The 17,429-nt window shown below is 43.3% G+C and overlaps 1 protein-coding gene across 7 annotated transcripts in view; it reads left to right on the top strand.

The window, feature by feature from the left end:
• AAK1 (AP2 associated kinase 1) overlaps positions 1 to 17,429 on the top strand; it is an 86,292-nt gene that overhangs the window by 53,530 nt on the left and 15,333 nt on the right. For 2 of the 7 annotated variants that reach the window (XM_075074472.1, XM_075074477.1), the window contains exons 18-21: positions 10,730 to 10,831; positions 12,483 to 12,584; positions 13,333 to 13,443; positions 16,335 to 16,439. The exons of 2 other annotated variants lie outside the window; for them this stretch is intronic. In XM_075074472.1, coding sequence (XP_074930573.1) covers positions 10,730 to 10,831; positions 12,483 to 12,584; positions 13,333 to 13,443; positions 16,335 to 16,439 — 420 coding nt within the window. Of the gene's footprint in view, positions 1 to 5,552; positions 5,631 to 10,729; positions 10,832 to 12,482; positions 12,585 to 13,332; positions 13,444 to 16,334; positions 16,440 to 17,429 lie in introns of all 7 variants that reach the window. 3 more of the 7 variants (XM_075074474.1, XM_075074478.1, XR_012657361.1) reach the window with 2 other exon arrangements.

The raw sequence follows: 17,429 nt of genomic DNA on the forward strand, positions 1-17,429 counted from the left end.
TCTGACCTAAGCCATTTCAAATGGGTCTCCAACTTTGAAATTGTAGTTTTATTATTGTTAATCTTTCTTTTCCCCTAAGAGTCTGTTTCTTTGGCTTCCAAGGTCTATTGCAAATGCGTGCTTCATGGGAAGCACAAGTTAATATGTAACCTTTTCTGATTTGGCAAAGTTTTCTAGTGCAGTTGGTAGCTATTTCCATTTACTTTGCAGTGCTACTTAAGTCTCTCCTGTGTGCACATTTCTGACTGCAGCAGCCAACACTTTTTAGCACAAGATTATGTAAGTTCTTAGGAGCTTATTTGCAAATCAGTGGGATTTGGACTATGGGAATGTTTTTTATCTTGGAGTTTCTCTAAGCCCTCTGGTGAATGTGTGTGACTGGTCCCTTCTTGTCAGCTAGCCCCAGAGGACAAGTACTTGTTACAACTCTCACCCTTGTCCTCAGCTCAAGCTGTGGATCACTGGTGGTTTGACAGTAGAGGACCCAAGCTTCAGAATTATGTGCCTGTAAAGATGGCATCTCTCCATGGGAAGTTAAGTAATTCAGGGGAAAAAAAAAACAAACTGATTTTTCCATAACTGTGTGGAACTTGCTTCCTTCTGGTTGATGCTCGAAGAGCACGAGAAATGTGTTTTGGTTCAAAAGGGATTTTACTCATAAATGCTGCAGTTCAAGAAGCAGAGCTTACAGGATTTCTCCCCTATGTTAGTGCTTGCCAGGAGCTGACCTGCCCAGCTATAGTTTGAAAAGAACCTACAGAAGGCAGATGACTGCACGTTTTTCTTCCCCACCCCCCACAAATGCTATTGGAAATGTTGGTTTTCCTGACTTGAAGCCTGGCAGTCCAGACTACTATTTAATTCTCTGCCACAGTGCTCAACGCATACAGTTGCACACCAAGATGGTTGTTTTTCGTGTTGCCTATTGCATTTTGATAGAGCACAACCATACGAAGCAGCAGCCACAACCTTAGCTGCGGGAGCTCTGAAATTTTTTATAGTACAGCAACCACTGTGGGGAAATTGCCTTTCAGCCCTCCCCTTGGGTGCAGACGATCAAAGCAGCGGTTGTGTGCCGTTTTTGTGGTGCCAGGTTGCTTGTCCCACAAATCTGTCCCCAGCCGGTTGCATATCTATGCAGGCAGGTGCTAAACCTTCTTTGGCTAATCTGCCTGCATGTGTCTGGTCCTATTGAGCGCAGTGGCTCTGCCTCCATGGGGGCAAAGCTGGGGACAAGGCTACGTAGGCAGTCTGGCTTTGTTGGCTTCCTGCAGGTTCCTGCAAAGACATCTCTGATGTTTTGGTTTTTTTTAACACAAAATTTTAGGCCAGGAGCTCATGAGTGTTTTCAAGGACCACAGCTGCGGACTTATCCTTAGCTTTGAAAACTGAGAGGGGTTGCCTGTGCTTGTAAAATCAACAGAAAAGATAAAAATTCCAGATTTCAACTCAGGTTTTCAGTGTGTGTGTCTGTCGTACAGAACAGAGGCATCTTTGTTCTTCTGTGTCTGCTTTACCTGTGCAGAACACCCCCACAGCAGGCAGAGAGGGCTTGGACGTGAGAGATGTGCTGACTTTTGTGTGAAAGGCGTCCTTTTAGGTGTGCCCCTTGGGTCAGCGTTGCTGGGATTGACTTTAGCCTCTTAGTATATCAGCATCTCCAGTTGCACATCTCCAAGCTGCCTTAGTTTTGTGCAGAAGCAGCTGAATTTCTTTGGATGCTTGCTAGATATTTGCTTTCTGTTTGGAATATTTTTACTTCTCAGAAAACCTTGGCAGTGAATCCCATTGCTTTGAAAACATTTTACGTCTGTCTCTATATTGACTGAGAGCGTGCATAGCCCTTTCCGAAGTAAAAGCATGAGCCTTTACCCGGTGGTTACAAGAGCAGCGTTGTTCAGGAAGGCTTTCAGTACAGCCATAAGTGAGGCTTTTATTTGGTGTTTTCCCTGTTTGTCATACAGAGCCAGTTTTGTCGCCTCTCTGTGCTCTAAACCTGTGACAGCTGAGGGGCTGGCTGAGAGCTCCCTTTTTTTTTTTTTGCTTAAGCCACAAACTTGCTCCATGTGCTGGCACCTGAGGGTGCAGGTGGCATCGCTTGAATGTTGGCTGGAGACCTCCTCGGGCTTTCCTACCTTCCTTCTATATGCTGAGAAGGACAGATGAGTATTTCTATCGCAGATTCCCGAGAAAGGAGTCAGATGCTGAACACATGACAAACAGCCATAGGGTGCATCCCCAGACCCTAAATGGGTTCAAATGGAGGAGCCTGTTTCGTGGAGCTACAGCTAGCAAGTGTGGCTTTAAGTACAACTGCTTGCTTGTAGGTTTAGCGAGATCACACTTTTGGTGCTGTGTAGTCAGTTAAATCTGTACAGCAAAGACAAACCTTGGACAGCAGGTTCTAGCAGACAATGCTGTTTGCATGGATCACAGCGCTGGAGATGTGTAATATCCTAGAGGAGGTTGTTTTTCACTTGTTGTGGGTAACAAGCTTCTTGGTAAGTGCTTCTGGAGAAGAGGTGACGTAGCGCCCTGTAGAAGGCAGAAATGCCAGCTCTGGACAACAATCAAGTGGAAGTAGAATGGTTTTCAGTGTATTCCTTCTGCCATGCATAATGACTGCAATTCTTAATGGAATTGTAACTAGTAAGAGGAGCTGGCAAGAAGGATGTAAAAATATGGCAAAACATCTGTTAAAATAAGGGAGAATTAAATATTCATACCGAAAACATTTTTCCTTGTGCATGTGTAGGAAAGTGAGCCAAGTTCTTCTTAATAAGCTTATTGCAGGCTTCAGTGCTGATTAATCATAATGCTGTATTTGATCAGAATGGTAATTTTTCTGCTACGTGTGGCTACGTCTATGAGTATGAATTTAGCCTGTACGATCATGGCAGGCTGAATTTTGCACAGAGTATTCTGGAGACCTGAAATTAAACTGTGTTATGAAGCTTCAAGACAGATCTTTCCCTTTGTCACTGAGGCTTCACTCCATGAATAGTCCCAAGTCTAGGGTTTTTATGCCTGTTAGGTACAGTAGGTTTTGTTTCTTTTGACTTCTTTTCTATTGGCATGAATGGACTTTGGACTCAAGTACTTTTGAAAAGCAGGTTTTTCAGAATTAATGAGAGGTTTGACCCAGAGCATGTGAATACTTCTGCTTTAGCCCATGACCCTTATTAGCTGCTGAAACTGAAATGCTTAAGTGCTGTCTTGACAGAGTTACCTGCACTCTTCAGTCAGGAAGAGTCATCTCAGTGTCAGGAGAGGTTTTAATTATATCCTTTAACTCCAGAATAGCCCAGATAAACAAGTTTTGAGTAAATGAAGAGTGGACCCAGCGAAATGCCCTCTGAGATCCTGCCAAAAATATTCCTTTCAGTTGTTTGAGGGTTGGTTGGTTTGGGGTGGGAGGTGGGTGTCTCCTTGCTCTAGTTCCAGATAAATACTCTTCTCCCACGTACTCCATGCCATCAGCAGTCCTGGCTTATTCTCTCCTGTCTGCAGAAGAGGAGAGAGATGAGACAGTGGGTGTGGGTCCTTGGCAGCAGAGTAAGCACGGAGTTGTTGAGCAGCAGCGCTGAGGTGTAAGAGTTGAGAAAGAGAAACTCTGCTCCTCCCTGTTACTGGATGGAGGACAAACTCCCCCATGCTGTGGATTGCACCACACGGATTGCGTGCGCTGAGTCTGCATGTGTGCAGGGTGGTGGTAGCCGTGGCCTCTCTGCATCAGTACTGAGCACGATGCTGTCTTTGCACAATGAGTCAATCTTTTTTACCCCCTTTCGAAACAGAATGGACCATTCTTTGTGAATTTACACAACCATTTACTCCCTGCAGTAATTCAGCATCTTAGCTGCAGCTGAGAGACAAATGGGCCTTTAGTGTAGTTAGTTATTTGTTGGAAGAACAGCAATGCTAAGCGGCCTCTGCGACATTGTCTTTGCCATAACAGAAAGTGAGGTAAGAGAAATTCCATGTCCAGCACATCTAAGTAAGCAGGCAGACATAGCTGGGGAAGGAAACACAGGCTGAGAAAGCATACCTGTGCCATCTGGGCACACACTGGATTCTCATTTTTGATGAAAAGGCAAACAGTGTTGCTTATTACAGACTCATTATCATGTTGGAGTTCCTTGAGGCTTTTAAATAGCACTTTAAGGATGACTTTTGTCTTTATTTCCTTCAAATACCCATGGATTTGCGTGTTTTTACGTTGGCCCTAGAGGAGGCTTATCAGGGCTAAGGAAGTGGGTAACTTGCAGCGCAATTTCAGAACAAAGTGTGTCCACACCCTTGGCCTGTTTCTAGAGATAGCTATCAGAAATATGTGGCCCTGATCACCATTCCTGCTTAAAACATAATTGGCTTCAAAAATGGGAGTTTTAAGCAAAATTGGATTTTTTTTTTCTCATTGTATTCTAATGTGTGGCCTCCAGGCACTGGGTTTCGAAGCTTTCCCCACAGGGTGCCAAAGCAGTGTAGTGAGCTGGAGGGGAGTTTCAGGCCATTGCAGTGTTTGAAGAACTGGAAATGGGAAGGAATTGTGAAGTGCTGAGATGAGATTGCTGAAGCTGGCAGTTTCTGGCACCTGGAAACATGAGCTAGGACTCAAATCACTGACATCCCTGTCAAAACAAGCAAGTTCAGCTGCTTTGACAGGGCCACTATTACTGATGTGTAGGAGGGCTCTTCTATTTTTTGGCACAAAATACTTGATAAATGTTTTTAATCGGCAAAACTCTACCCCAGGCCCATAAATTCTGAGAAGACAATTGCATGCCCTCCTATGTCAGGGTGTTTATAACAACCACAAAAGGAAAACAGTATTTCTAATAAGAACTTATATTTGTAATATGATGACACATGGAGATAAAGTAATTGCAGGCATGCATGAACACCTATTGATGTGTACTAATGATTTGAGTTTACATCTTGAGTTGGGAAAATGCAAAAAGGGAACTACTCGTAACCTGGTGAATTAATTGCCATGTTATTAACTGCGAGTATAATACGGTGATTTGATGATTTGGAGCAACAAAGCCAATGGACCACTGGAATTCCAACTAAATGAGTGTAAATAGTATATAGCGTTGTTTCCATCTGGGTTTTGACTTTGATCTGAAGGGGTATTGTTTGACAAATATTTGAGATCTTGAAAGGTAAACTAAAATTGTTGGATTTTGATCTCTTTAAGGAGTCACTGTTAAGTGTTGTCCTGCTATTCTCTGTGGTGTTTACAAAGTCACGTGCATGTGTTTATAAAGCATGCTAGCGGCTATATTTTTCTTCTCTATTTCTGTTATATAAGAAGCAATTCTATTTGACAGAAACCCCATTAGGAAAATTGAAGTCCACTGCCTTCCCTTGATTAGTCAAAGTCCTCTGCTGAATAATGCGCAGGGCTTCCTTTAATCTTGAATACTTGATGAATCAATAGGCAGAAATATTCGTGAGTGACTAATCTATACCTACCCTGGTAATTTGCCCTCCCACTCGCGGCACAGTTGACTTGGCAGGATTTTTACAACCTTGTCTTTCTTTCTCAGTTGACATCCGAAGAAAAGAACTCTGCTGTGTGCTCTGTTGAATTGTCTTTCTTTTTGCTATTCCTCCGCAGTACACGAGTGAGTAATGTTCTTACTGTGTGCGGTGCCTGGCTGGTGGACTTCTTTGGCTTTGAGATGTTGCATCTTGATTGTTCAGTGTGTTACCAACAAATGACAGATTTTTTTGCCCTCCGTTCTTTTTTTTAACTTGCAAGTTTCTCAGGAATCTTTTTATTCTTTCTAATAGCCTGCTCTAACTAAAAACCTGTTTGCCTCCCCTGTCTCTTGACTTTTATTTTTTTCGTGAAATTCTAGTCCTTCTTAAAATGCTTTCTGCATATACTTTGTCGCTTAACGGGTATATCGCCAAGTATAAATGCAGCATGCCAACTTGTACTCTTTGGCGGTGGTGGTGTTGCAGATGCAAAGTCTGTGCAAATTGACTAATGGCAAATCTCAAAAATCAGATTTATGCATGTGTTGGAAAAGAAAGGGATCTGAAGAAAAAGGTCAAAATTTTCTCACTGGATTGTCCAAAGCTGTGCTCCTCAACCTACGCATGATTGATCTCGCTTTCTTGTCCCATGGTATAAATCCATAGTGAATTCTGCGGATGCTAACTGGCATTACTTCCTTCTTATGTTGGTGCAAATCAGAGGAAAGGATCTTGCTTTCATTCCTGGATGAAGTGATTTGGTTTTCCAGCCTCTGAAGCTACCAATGTCTGCCATTTGGGGATGTCTCTGAGAGCTGTTCGCTGTAGGCTCTTGCTCTGCTTTTTCTGCGTAGTGTTTTGCTTACTCTGACTACGATAGGAAACAACCAGTAATTTCTTCCTGTGAGGAACTGGGAACTTAGACGAATGGATTACTTTCTTCCTAAAGGCTGCAGTATGTGGCTGGGCTTCAACCCTTTCCAGAGCTAAAGGGGCACTTTTTAGTCCCCCCCCCTTCATGCTTTGAAGCTTAGACACCTTCTTAAGACTTGCTAATGAATCGTGCTTACTCAGCCAGCATTCTTACTCTCTGATGCAAAGCCATAGCAAACTTGCTGCCATTGTCTCAGGACTGAAAATGGGTGAAGTAGAAAACCTGACAGAAAATGGAATACCAACAGTCAGATCAATCCTGAGCCTGGACCAAGCTTGCTTTCCCTGTGGCCTGGAAAGCATCTGGCAGATGCTTCCCCAGTAGGCCGCCTGGGGAGGAGGATGCCTCTGAGAGGCATCTTCATGTGGGAGCACGGTCACTGATTAAAGGGCACATTTCCCAGCTCGAGTTTGATAAAAGTCCTTCCTTAGAGCCCTTCAGGAGCTGTATGATATAAAATATCTCTGTATTGGTTTACACTTTCTTAACCTTGTTTATCCTTGGCCTGTTCACATGTCTACGCATGAATAATCAGGACATGTCTGTTGGATTTGAGGCAGAAGGACCTCTGATACTACAAAATGCTGAATTTAACTGCATGGTTACTGATACAGAATGTGTTTTGTCCTGTCACGCTCTGGTTTGAGCTCTATCCATGCACAAAATTAGTTACAATGGGCCCTGAAACTGCAGCATAGAAGACATTTCTATTTGTTTGTTTATTTCTGGTTCCATTGCTGTTTGCTGCATAACTGATATTCTTTGCCGTCACAACCACTTCTAAAACACAGCTTGTGATTGTGTGCCCACATGCCTGGTACTGCAGTGGCAAAACATCTCTCTTGGTTTTTCTCCAGTAGAAGGTCTTTGCTAAGGGGGTGGCAGATGGGGGAGAGTGTTCTAGAGAAGCCCATACCTGAGGCTGTAGCCTTCATCTCTTTCTGCAAGTGGCAGATAAGTGCTGCATGCGGTTTGCTTTGGTGGTGGAGGCTGTTCTGCAATTGATGGTCACTTCATATGTGTGTGACTTGGAACTCTCGTGTTTGTACAGATAAGAGAAACAAGACCAGTAATCCCAGTTTTTCCTCTTGCACTGCTGTATTTCCTACCCACTCAATTTACTTAGCATTCCTGGCTTCTCACCATCTCAACCATGACTTCACTTGCAGGTGAAGCAGCTTTTCTCTTGGAAATTAAAATCAAACATCTGCTAGAGAATTCCCTCGGTAGCAGGGCCCAAAATGCAGTTCAGGGTCATGGAAGAGACTGTTTTTTCTTTCTAGGTCTGTAGATAGTTGAACTGCAGCTGCCTAATGTTCATGTGCAGGGGAACAGCTTAGTGTGAAGAAGATACGCTCCTTGAGTTACTGCTTTGATCATTGGAGCTATAGTGAAGCAGAGGCTTGGGGCTGGGTTTATTTGCCTCTGCAATGACATGTAGTGTTCTTGGACTTGCATGTCTGATGTGGATTCTGAAAAACTTCCTTCAGCACACGGGGCGGGGGGGTTAATAAGCATGTTGCGCTTTGTGCTGCAGAGACCAAACCTAACTCAGGTAGAGAAGGTGTTCCTGCTAACTAATGCATAACCGTGGATTTCACTGGGCCTTGGCTAACTTTTTGCTCTTAGTTGAATGTGAATTTCCCACCACTTAAAGCAACTGCTCTTCCTTTACTTTATCTCTTATTCCGACAGGTTAGTGCAAGATGCAACGTGAAACAGAGACCAGGGAAATGAACTCTAGGCCTCAGAGTAGACTGAGGCATCTGATTTTTTGTTTTTTGTTACTTCTGGTATCTCTTTTCCCATTCATCCTGACACCTTCTTGTTTTTGTTGAACTTCTCAGCCTCACTCAAGGGGGATGAAGTTCCTTTTAATCATGCCCTAAGAGGTGCAGCAGCTACCTGTAACTGTTGGCAGATTAGCACCAACAATGAAGGAAACAAGAAAGGAGATCTTGTGAGACAAGTAACAAAATAAGACAAAGAACCACTGACAGCCTAAAGCCTTGCATAAAACCAGTTGAGCTCAGGGGACAGGAGGGAAAACTAATGCAGGGAGAACACCACCATGTTTATTCTCATAATTTCTGCATGTTTAAAAAATGGCTGAGCTCAATAGGCAGCTTTCTAGTCCCTGACCAGGAGGCAGTTCCACTGTGTTAAATGGAAAATCTGCAGTAATGAAAAAGGAGGAAACTGGAAAGGTAAGGTTGAGGAAGGGAGACTTCAAGGAGCAAGACGCTTGGAAATGGGATGATAAAAGGAATGATTACTGTATATACGGGTTTGAAGGTAGAGGTTGATGAAAGCACCTTGAGAAGGGGTAGGCATTGGCAGGCAGGCCTTCTGTAAGAACGTGCTTTGAAAGTAGTATCTTAGGCCTGAATCTCTAAAGTGGGAATAAATTCACAATGTACATAGGTGTCATTTCATAGCTTACAAGCTTCATCTCAAAGGAGGAGCCAAACCCAATCTGAAACTGCTCAACTCTGAGACAATCCATAATTTTTCCACAGTTGTGTCCTGTGCCTTGCTGTCTGGATTAACTGATTTTAAGATGCTGTTTAAGTCAGCTGCTGTACTCTGAGTGGATACCTGTTACCTTACCACTTCCCTTCTGGGAAAAGGAATTGAGTGTGTTCCTAGTCGGCTTGTCCCCAAACCTCTCCTGTGTTATGTTTTCCCAACACACTATAATCAGTCCCACCCTTCTTATCCCCCTTCTGACAGCATCAATCCCTCTTTTTGTTGCCAAGCCCCTGTGCCCAACCTTTTCATTTATCTAAGGAAAAAGCCCCTCTTTGGTGTTGAGAAGCCAAGGATAACACCTCTGTAGTTGGGGTACATCTTCTTTGGCAAATACGACCTTTGAAATTGAGTATTACTCAGAGGTGGGAAGGTTTTGAGTACATTTAAGGCTGCTGCCCCCATCAGGTTTTTTTTTCAGTTGACCTTCAGGCTTTTCATGGTATAACAGCTGCCTCTTGGGTCACTTTTTGGGTTTCCTTCCCCTCCTGGTTGCTTTAGCATGTTGGCTTGTGAAGTTTTCTATGAGGAGTAGAATTTGTCCTGCTTTGAACAAGTAGTTCCAAAGCCACTAGGCTATTTTATTATTTATATAAGGCAATAAAAAAGATCGATATTGTTACCATGCATGTAACAGTGCAACTTCAGCTTTTCTTTGGCTTTCTCAGCATGGTAAGTCTTTTATACAGCAGTATTATAAAGCCTGTGCTTTTGTGCAGTTATGAGCACGTTTTCTTCGGATGATAAATAATTACACCAGCCTTTGAACTCAAAACATAAAATACAGATGTATACATTTTGTAAAGATGTAACTGTGGGCGAGGCCACAGCTCGTTCTAATATTAGATTATAAATGCAGTCACTTCAAGTTGAAAGGGCCAGGTTTGTCTATGTGGAGCAAATTTTATCAGTGCTGTTCTGCTGAAGGTGATTACTTCTAGCAAATCCTGAAAATGTTATCTTCTTGTTCTGCAAAGAAACCATGGTGAAAGCTAAATAATTAAGCTTATTATTGAAAACCTGGTTAGTATGATTGCAAAATCACTCATCCACCAGATTAATAATTGAGATTAACTTTTTGCCCAGGCCGTCTAAATTTCTGTGTGTGAAGGATAATGGGAACCACAGGAATTGGATCGCTGAGAATGACATGTCTGGTTTGAAACCTGATAGTTGAAATAATTAATTGCTAACTAGACAGCTGTTTAACCGAAGGGCAAATTCTGATGTGTGGCGCTGTAGTGTCTCAATGATTTCTGGTTTTGCTTAAGCTCTTAAGGCTGTTCTTGAGCAAATTAATAGGTGTTGTATACTTAGCTCTAGCATCTTAGGCTTCTGATCATCAGTACTGTTTCTTCTCATTAGAAAATGACTAACAAAGACCTCCGCAGCATAGGGAGGTGGGGGGGGAACTGCAGGTTTTCTTTTTTTAACTTGATTTTTCACTAGGTCATGTTAAGCTTTTGTGCTTTGGGTAGGAGTGAAAGAACTGCATGCTATTTTACAGTGGCTCCTTAGGGAGAGCAGCACACAGTAGGTGAGGATGTCTTCAGTTGTCTTAGACAACCGTGGCCAGCTGGTGAATAGCTGCCCTCTAATATCTCCGAGAATGTTATTTGCACACAGAATTGCACAGATGCTCTTCTGAGGCTGACACGCTGGCCTATGAGCCACTGAATTGAGCACCTGATTAATGTTGTCTTTTCTTGGTTTTGTTTTTTTTTTTTTGCTTTTTTTCTCCTCTGTTGCCTGCCTTCCTCCTTTTCCCGCTTAACCCAGAAAAACTGATTGAGGGACTCAAATCTCCTGAGACTGCGCTTCTGCTCCCTGATATCCTGCCTCTCGCTGACCCCTTCGGTAGCACGTCAGATGCTGTGAATGGTAAAAATAAACTCAGGGCGCCTCCTCCCCTCTGTCTTATATGGCATGTCTTGTCCCGCATGATAATTCTACGTGTTTACCCACACTGGGCTCTGAAAACAGCTGCTAATATTGGCGAAACACAATGTGATAGGAAGTTATGGATTATGCTGAGGCAGATCTGCCTTTTTCCCATGAGACTAGCGTCTCAACAGCAAAGACTTGGTGTTTGTATTTAAAATCTAGCCTTCAAGCTTTGGCACAATAACATGGCTTGGTCGTGCCTTGTGTGTTCTTCTGGTCTTGGTAGAAGAAAGTTAACTGTTGACTGAAGGAGAAGACACACAAAGTCCCTCCGTTTCTACTAGAGGCTTTGTGTGTAACCATGGCCCAGGCACTGAGCCTGTCTGCCTCTGCATCGAGCCTCAGCAGGATGAGGAGGACAGTGTTGCCTTTGACCTGGGGCATATGCTGAGAATAAACTCGCCAGGCAGCGATGAGCCCAGGTGCACCAAGTTCCAGGCAATATAAAGATTTTGGAGTGTTGCAGAATCATATTTTGATCTACTCGCCAAACGTACTAAAGACTAATAATTGCAGGCTGCTGTTAGTTGCAATCAGCTGCTTTTGTGGTTTTTGGGTCCCAGCCAGGATCCCCTGGCTAAATGGTTGCAACCTCGTAGCTTTTAATAGAAAGGTAGAAATTGAGTCATCTAAATAGCAAGACTATTTTTTTTTTTTCCCCTCCCTTTTGCAGTTTCCGGCAGTTGTCTGAATACTCTTAGATAACGATCCTGCAAATCCGAGATACGTGCTGCTATGCAAGCAAAAGTAGTCATTAGTCTCCCTCAGGTTGGCCAACTAGACCTTTTCTGATGCTAGCATTTGAGCGCATCCTTGTTCTTTAACTTCTTGGTCACTACCTTGATGTTGGTCCTTGAGGAAGGGACCCGGACAGGCATTATACCTGGCTGGTACGACTGTGGCAGTTATTTCTGTGTCTCTCCCCCTCCCCATTATGGTTTCTATGAAAACAAATCTTTCCATCCAGCCTTTGTAAACATCTCCTTTTGTATGGGCATCAACATTAGCTGATACTGGGGACTGATGTTTTCAATGAGACAAGTTCCAAAACTTAATCATCTCTTTGCTCCACTGGACAGTCAAAATGGAAAAAAGATGATATCAAGTCTTGGCTTTTTACAAGCTTAACTGGAATATGCTACGGGCTCCACAGTATTTTAATGATCTGTTACTTCCAATGCAAGGGGACTCCTTAAAGGTCAATGTTTTCCTTCTGCTGCAAAAGGATCTTGCAAAAGCTTGTAGTTATTTCCCCAGCCCCAGGCCTTCTGCTTAGCTGCAGGGCAGGCAGCATTAGCCTCCCATTCCACACTCTGGGTATTTCAAATTGGGTTTCCACAAATCTAAATAGATAAATAACCCACGAAAAAACTCAAACCCACCAACCACTAATGTGTTACAGTCTTCCCTCGTGATTAAATTAACACTGATCTAACTTCAGCCTCTTGTTGTGGCCGGTGTAGCTGAAACGTATTAGAGGGTCACTAAAAGGATTCAAACAACTGCTGCCTTACTTACTACTTACACTGTGTCTTGCAAACTAACCTCTGGCTTCTTCTCTGCTTTGGTGTTTTGCACATTTGGAAAGGAAAACCTGATGTAGCTGTTGAGAGTCTCATACCGGGCCTCGAGGCTCCGTTGCCCCAACGCCTTGTGTCACAGACTGAGTCGGTTGCCTCCAACAGAACAGGTTGGTGAGGCAGGAGGGTGCTGGGGGGCAGGGATGCGTCATACCGGCGTGGGCTGTGTAAATCAGAAAGCACTGTCTGCTTGAGCGTAAGCATCTCTTCTCTCGAGACTTTTCCCACCAGTGTAAACTGGGCTTGCTGTGTGTCTTGTAAGTGGATGCTGCATGGTTCTGTGACAATGTCACTTGTCCCTTGTGAATAATGGTACAGTATTCCTTCAGACCACCATTACAGATCTATAGGTGCCAGATTATTGCTCTGATGAAGCGCTTTTGAAATCTGGAGCAGTCACTGATTTTTTTGTCTGTTCCATTTGGGTGTGGTTGTAAGCAATTCACGTCCCTTTCTTACTGTGGAGGCCTTGATCTGGCTGCTTTTGCAGCAGATGGACTCGACCTCTTTTCAGAGGTCTCTTGTGAAATAGCCAGTGCACTTAGTTTTGCCAGAGTCCCTGCAACTATTTCTCTCCCTGCACTCTCCTTCACTCCCCCTACTTTAACCTGTCACTTGTGTGGCATTTTGTAGTTCTATACTCAGATTTAGAGGGCAGCTAGCCCCAGAGATGCGTTCTGTGTTGCAGAGCTGTAAGAAATGTTTTCTTTCACAAAAAATAGTAGTTTTTGCACTCGTTTTACATGAAAGCTCTGTACGCTAAGCAGATGGGAACAGGAATGTGAGAATATGAGCTTAACAGTGTTTGTGTCCTGTTTAATGCTACCTTGCGGCCTCTGGATGTTAACCTGGATTCAGACTCTCTCACTGGGGAAGACTCTCTGCTTGACTGTTCTCTGCTTTCTAACCCTGCTGCCGACCTCTTGGATGAGTTTGCTCCTGTAGCTTTCACAGCTCAACCTCACAAAGGTAAACTGTCCCTTTGTCTCTTAATACCTAACCAGTTCTGGGGCTCAATCTTTAGCTGTTGTGAAGCGAAGCTGATACTGGTTCACACAAGAGATGCTGTGACCTGTGTTCTGGTGATGGTTGTTTTGTTTTCTTCCCAAGCTGGTGAGACTTGGAACACAAATTGAAGTACTAAGGGAAAAATATAGATTAAAATATTCAGCTTCACTGTAAAGACAAGGTTTGTCAAGCCAGGTGGCCTCTGCCCTGAAAGAGGGATACAGCAGAAGGGATACAGGAGCCTTAAAGGGTGGGCAACCCATCTTCAGGTTTGTAATTGAATGCACTCTGGTTTGCTTTTTGCACATGGGATTTAAGACCTGCTTTTATGCTGTATTATTAATTCTGGAAGGGAGCCTGCTAATCATCTATGCTGGTGTCACAGGTTTTTGAAATGAAAGGTATTTTTTGGGGTTTGTCAGAGTTGGCATCTGGAGCATATGACTGAGCTCTTCCAGATCTGGAGAATGTTTTCATTTTCAGAGTTTATCAGGAGTAGGTTCTTGAGTCAAACTGCAGTGTCACAGCAAATATGAATGGAAGTCTGAGTGCAATATCCAATTGAAAAATGGAAGAGTTTCACAGTAACACAAAAAAGTAGAGCTGCAGAAGAGTAGACGATGTGTGGTAATTCCGAAGAGCTGCAGATCAGCCCTAGCAGTACCTCAGTATTTGAGCTTGAGTGGAATTGTGGAAATACCATGCAGTGATTCTGGTCTCCTTCCGCTAACAAGCGAGAGGAGAGGACAATGGGCAGAGGGGTCTGAACTCAGATGGCTCTCTTTTTTTGGCTCTGCCCAAAGCAGCAGAGCATCCAGCTGAAATCTGGGCCCTCTCCATACAGCGTGGCTGGAGCAGTGGCACTGGAATGGTTTGAAGAGCTATCAGCTGGAGCGTGACTTGCATGGGGAACTTCTGCTCTGTTCTGGCACGTCCCTATTATGGGCTAAAGCAGTTGTGAACAGTGCATGTGTCCCTTGGGGGCAATGCCAAGAGTTAGCAGATGACTCTCACATAAGCCAAGCTTGTAGTGATTATTGGGTAATACACATCCACCCGCATGGGAGGGAAGACCAGGGCTCCTGTGCTATTTATTGCCTTGAACAGAGAGGCCCAGAGCACAAGTGCTAACAACTACTGGGTGCCCCTTGATGATGGGTTTTGCTTGGCTCGTTTGGTAAGTATCCCTATAGCAACAGAAAATGATCTGTCCTCAGAGGAATCGCTGTAAAAACAGTCTGTAATCAATTTTTACACTCGATGGCACTTCAGAATGAGTTTGTGTTTTTCATAGAGCTTTTAGGTTTAAACAAGCAGTTGTTCTAATTGCTCTTTGCTATAATACACCTCCATACCACTTTATTTTGAGTAAATGGCTTGAAATGTATGCTGAGCCGTTATTACTCCATGTCTGAAACACAGCAAAGCCAAAACATTGTTCATGTGACTCAAAGAGAAAATGAATTAACAGATTCCTGCATGACTTCTCCCAGGCTGCCCTGCTGTTCCCTCTGAGATGAGAAAGGCTCACGTTTGATGAGGAAAGTGAGACTTCTGTTAGTGAGGAGGGGGGGCAAAATATTAAAATCTTCCAAAACTCATTTGTGGCTTCTTTCAAAACCTGTTTTTATAGCTCTGGGTGTGGTTATTAACTCTACATCTGTCTCAGTCTTTTTTTGTTTGTTTTTGTTTCTCCAATCCTGCCTTTGGTGATCTAAAGCACCTGTGGGGCAGATGCTGCTGTCCGTGGCTATAATCAACCTGTGGAACTGCAATGCTGCAAGTTATCACTGGGGCTGTGAGGACTTAAAGTAGCCATGCTCTGGGCATGGATTGATGCTCCAACCATGCCATAGCATCCTTTCTTGCATCTTCTCACCCAAAACCAGCTAGCATGTTTGTCAGCTTTAGGTAAAGAGCTTTTATTCTTGATAGGAGTCAAACTGGATGTTCCTGTTCCTTGAACCATGGACTTGTACATGTCCTTGCTAGGCTTGCAGAAATATTTCAGGTAGTAACTGAGAACCTGATCTTGGAAGGTATTTTAGGTACCTAAAGTACCAAGTAGTGATGCACAGCAAGAGTGTGAAAGTCCCTAAAGGTATGTAATTACCTGATAAGGCAGATGAATGTCTCATCTACTGTGGAGATTGTTGAAAGTGCCTCCCACCAAGTGTCTAACTGTAGTTGATGTGGTTTGAAATCAATGGAATTATATGCCAGAACTGCTCTAGGGGCCTCTGAAAAAAATCTCTCTCTGTATCTAGTTACATCTTCAGGCATTTAAACTCATTGGAAATCTGCCTTCGTATTGCACTTCTTGTTTTATCACTGTAGGTGAAAGCTATGGGGTTTTGCCTAACACAGGTGTCTGGAATTTCTTCTGTGGTTCCCACCACCACCATCCTCCCCCAGCCCTTTTCCTCTGAGAGCTGGGAACTGAAGAGCCAGATTGCTCTCTCAAACTACTAATATCTGACAGCCACTGCATGATGACAAAGAATACCTTCAATCCGTGGGAGCTTAAGCCCCAGGCTTTTACCACAGCTTTGAATTATGCCAATTGTTAAGCCTTCAGATTGGCCGAACTTTATTTTGGTTCTCATTACTTGCCTTGCTTTTTGTTTTGTTTTGTTCCCCCCCCTTCATTTTTGTATTTAATTGGTTCTCTTACTACTTGCCTTCTTTACCAAAGACTTACCAACTCTATTTCACCTTTTAAATGAAACTTCTGCTTCTAAACCCTGTCTCTGAAAACATAAATATGTCCTAACACTTTTTAGCAATTCTAACCAGCCTTCTCTGCTATCTTTGCTTCTTTTCCTTTTTGCTGTTTCTCCTTTATGCTGCAGAAGATACTAACCTGATATCAGGCTTTGATGCTCCTGAGGGCTCTGAAAAAGTGACAGAAGATGAGTTTGACCCAATTCCAGTGTTGATATCCAAAAATTCACAAGGTAAGCCAGGATGTGGGGGTGAAAAAGGGAAGGAAAAAAGGAAAGCAATGAACATAAATTAGTTCTGGGGCAGCAGTGCTGCTGCAGCACGTGTGAATTAATTCAAATAGTAAACTGTAAGATACTATCATTGTAGTACTTAGTGAGCTTAGCCTTTCTCTGATTTACGTTGTCCTTGAAATTTCTCTAGATTCTGTTTGTGAGAAGATTGCATGTCCAAAAAGACAATAGACACACAAGCATCTTTAGGTCCCATGAAGTAACTCCTACCAGTCTGCCAGGCAGGGCACGCACAAACCTCTGGCTGAAGTGCGATGGAGAACTGCGTCCTCTGACGTTCTCATTTACTCTTCAAGCCAATGGAAGGAGGTCCTTTGACCTTTAAGTGAACTTGGCACAAGGTGCAAGAAAGGGAGATGATGATAAACCCTATAACTCTGAAACTCCTGCAGAAAGTCGAGGTTTTTCTCACTTCTGACTGGTGCTTGTGGGAACTGAGTGTGTGAGGTTTGGTAGATTGTACCCACCTCCTTTAAAGAGCTTTGAGGAGTCAGAGTCCTTAGGACAGACTGGAAAGTTTCTCCTCTTGCAGCATTCCTGTCACCTAGATCGCATTAATGTGGAGACTTGCAAACAGTTTGTTTTCTGTAGGGTTAAGTCTAAGAAGCAGCACTGTTCCCTTAAAAGAACTAATAGTGTTGCATTTTGTAGCTCGTAGAGGGACAGAAGTAAGGCAGCATTTTGCAGTCTGGTCAGTCAAATAGGTCTCTCTGGAGTTAGGCCATTGAAAGGTTTTGATTACAGCTTTTGATAGCTAGCATAGTTTAAAAAAAAAACTAAATGTACTCCAGGGCTCCCTTTTTCGGTGTTTTTTTTTTGTTGTTTTTTTAGCTTGATGGTAGAACCTTTTTGATTTCCCTAAGTCCCGTTTTTGTTTACAGCATGAATGTGCTGTACACCTGCTTTGCATCTAATGCTAGCTTTCAAAGA

The sequence above is a fragment of the Phalacrocorax aristotelis genome, chromosome 24, assembly GCF_949628215.1.
Source record: "Phalacrocorax aristotelis chromosome 24, bGulAri2.1, whole genome shotgun sequence".
NCBI classification, from domain to species: domain Eukaryota; kingdom Metazoa; phylum Chordata; class Aves; order Suliformes; family Phalacrocoracidae; genus Phalacrocorax; species Phalacrocorax aristotelis.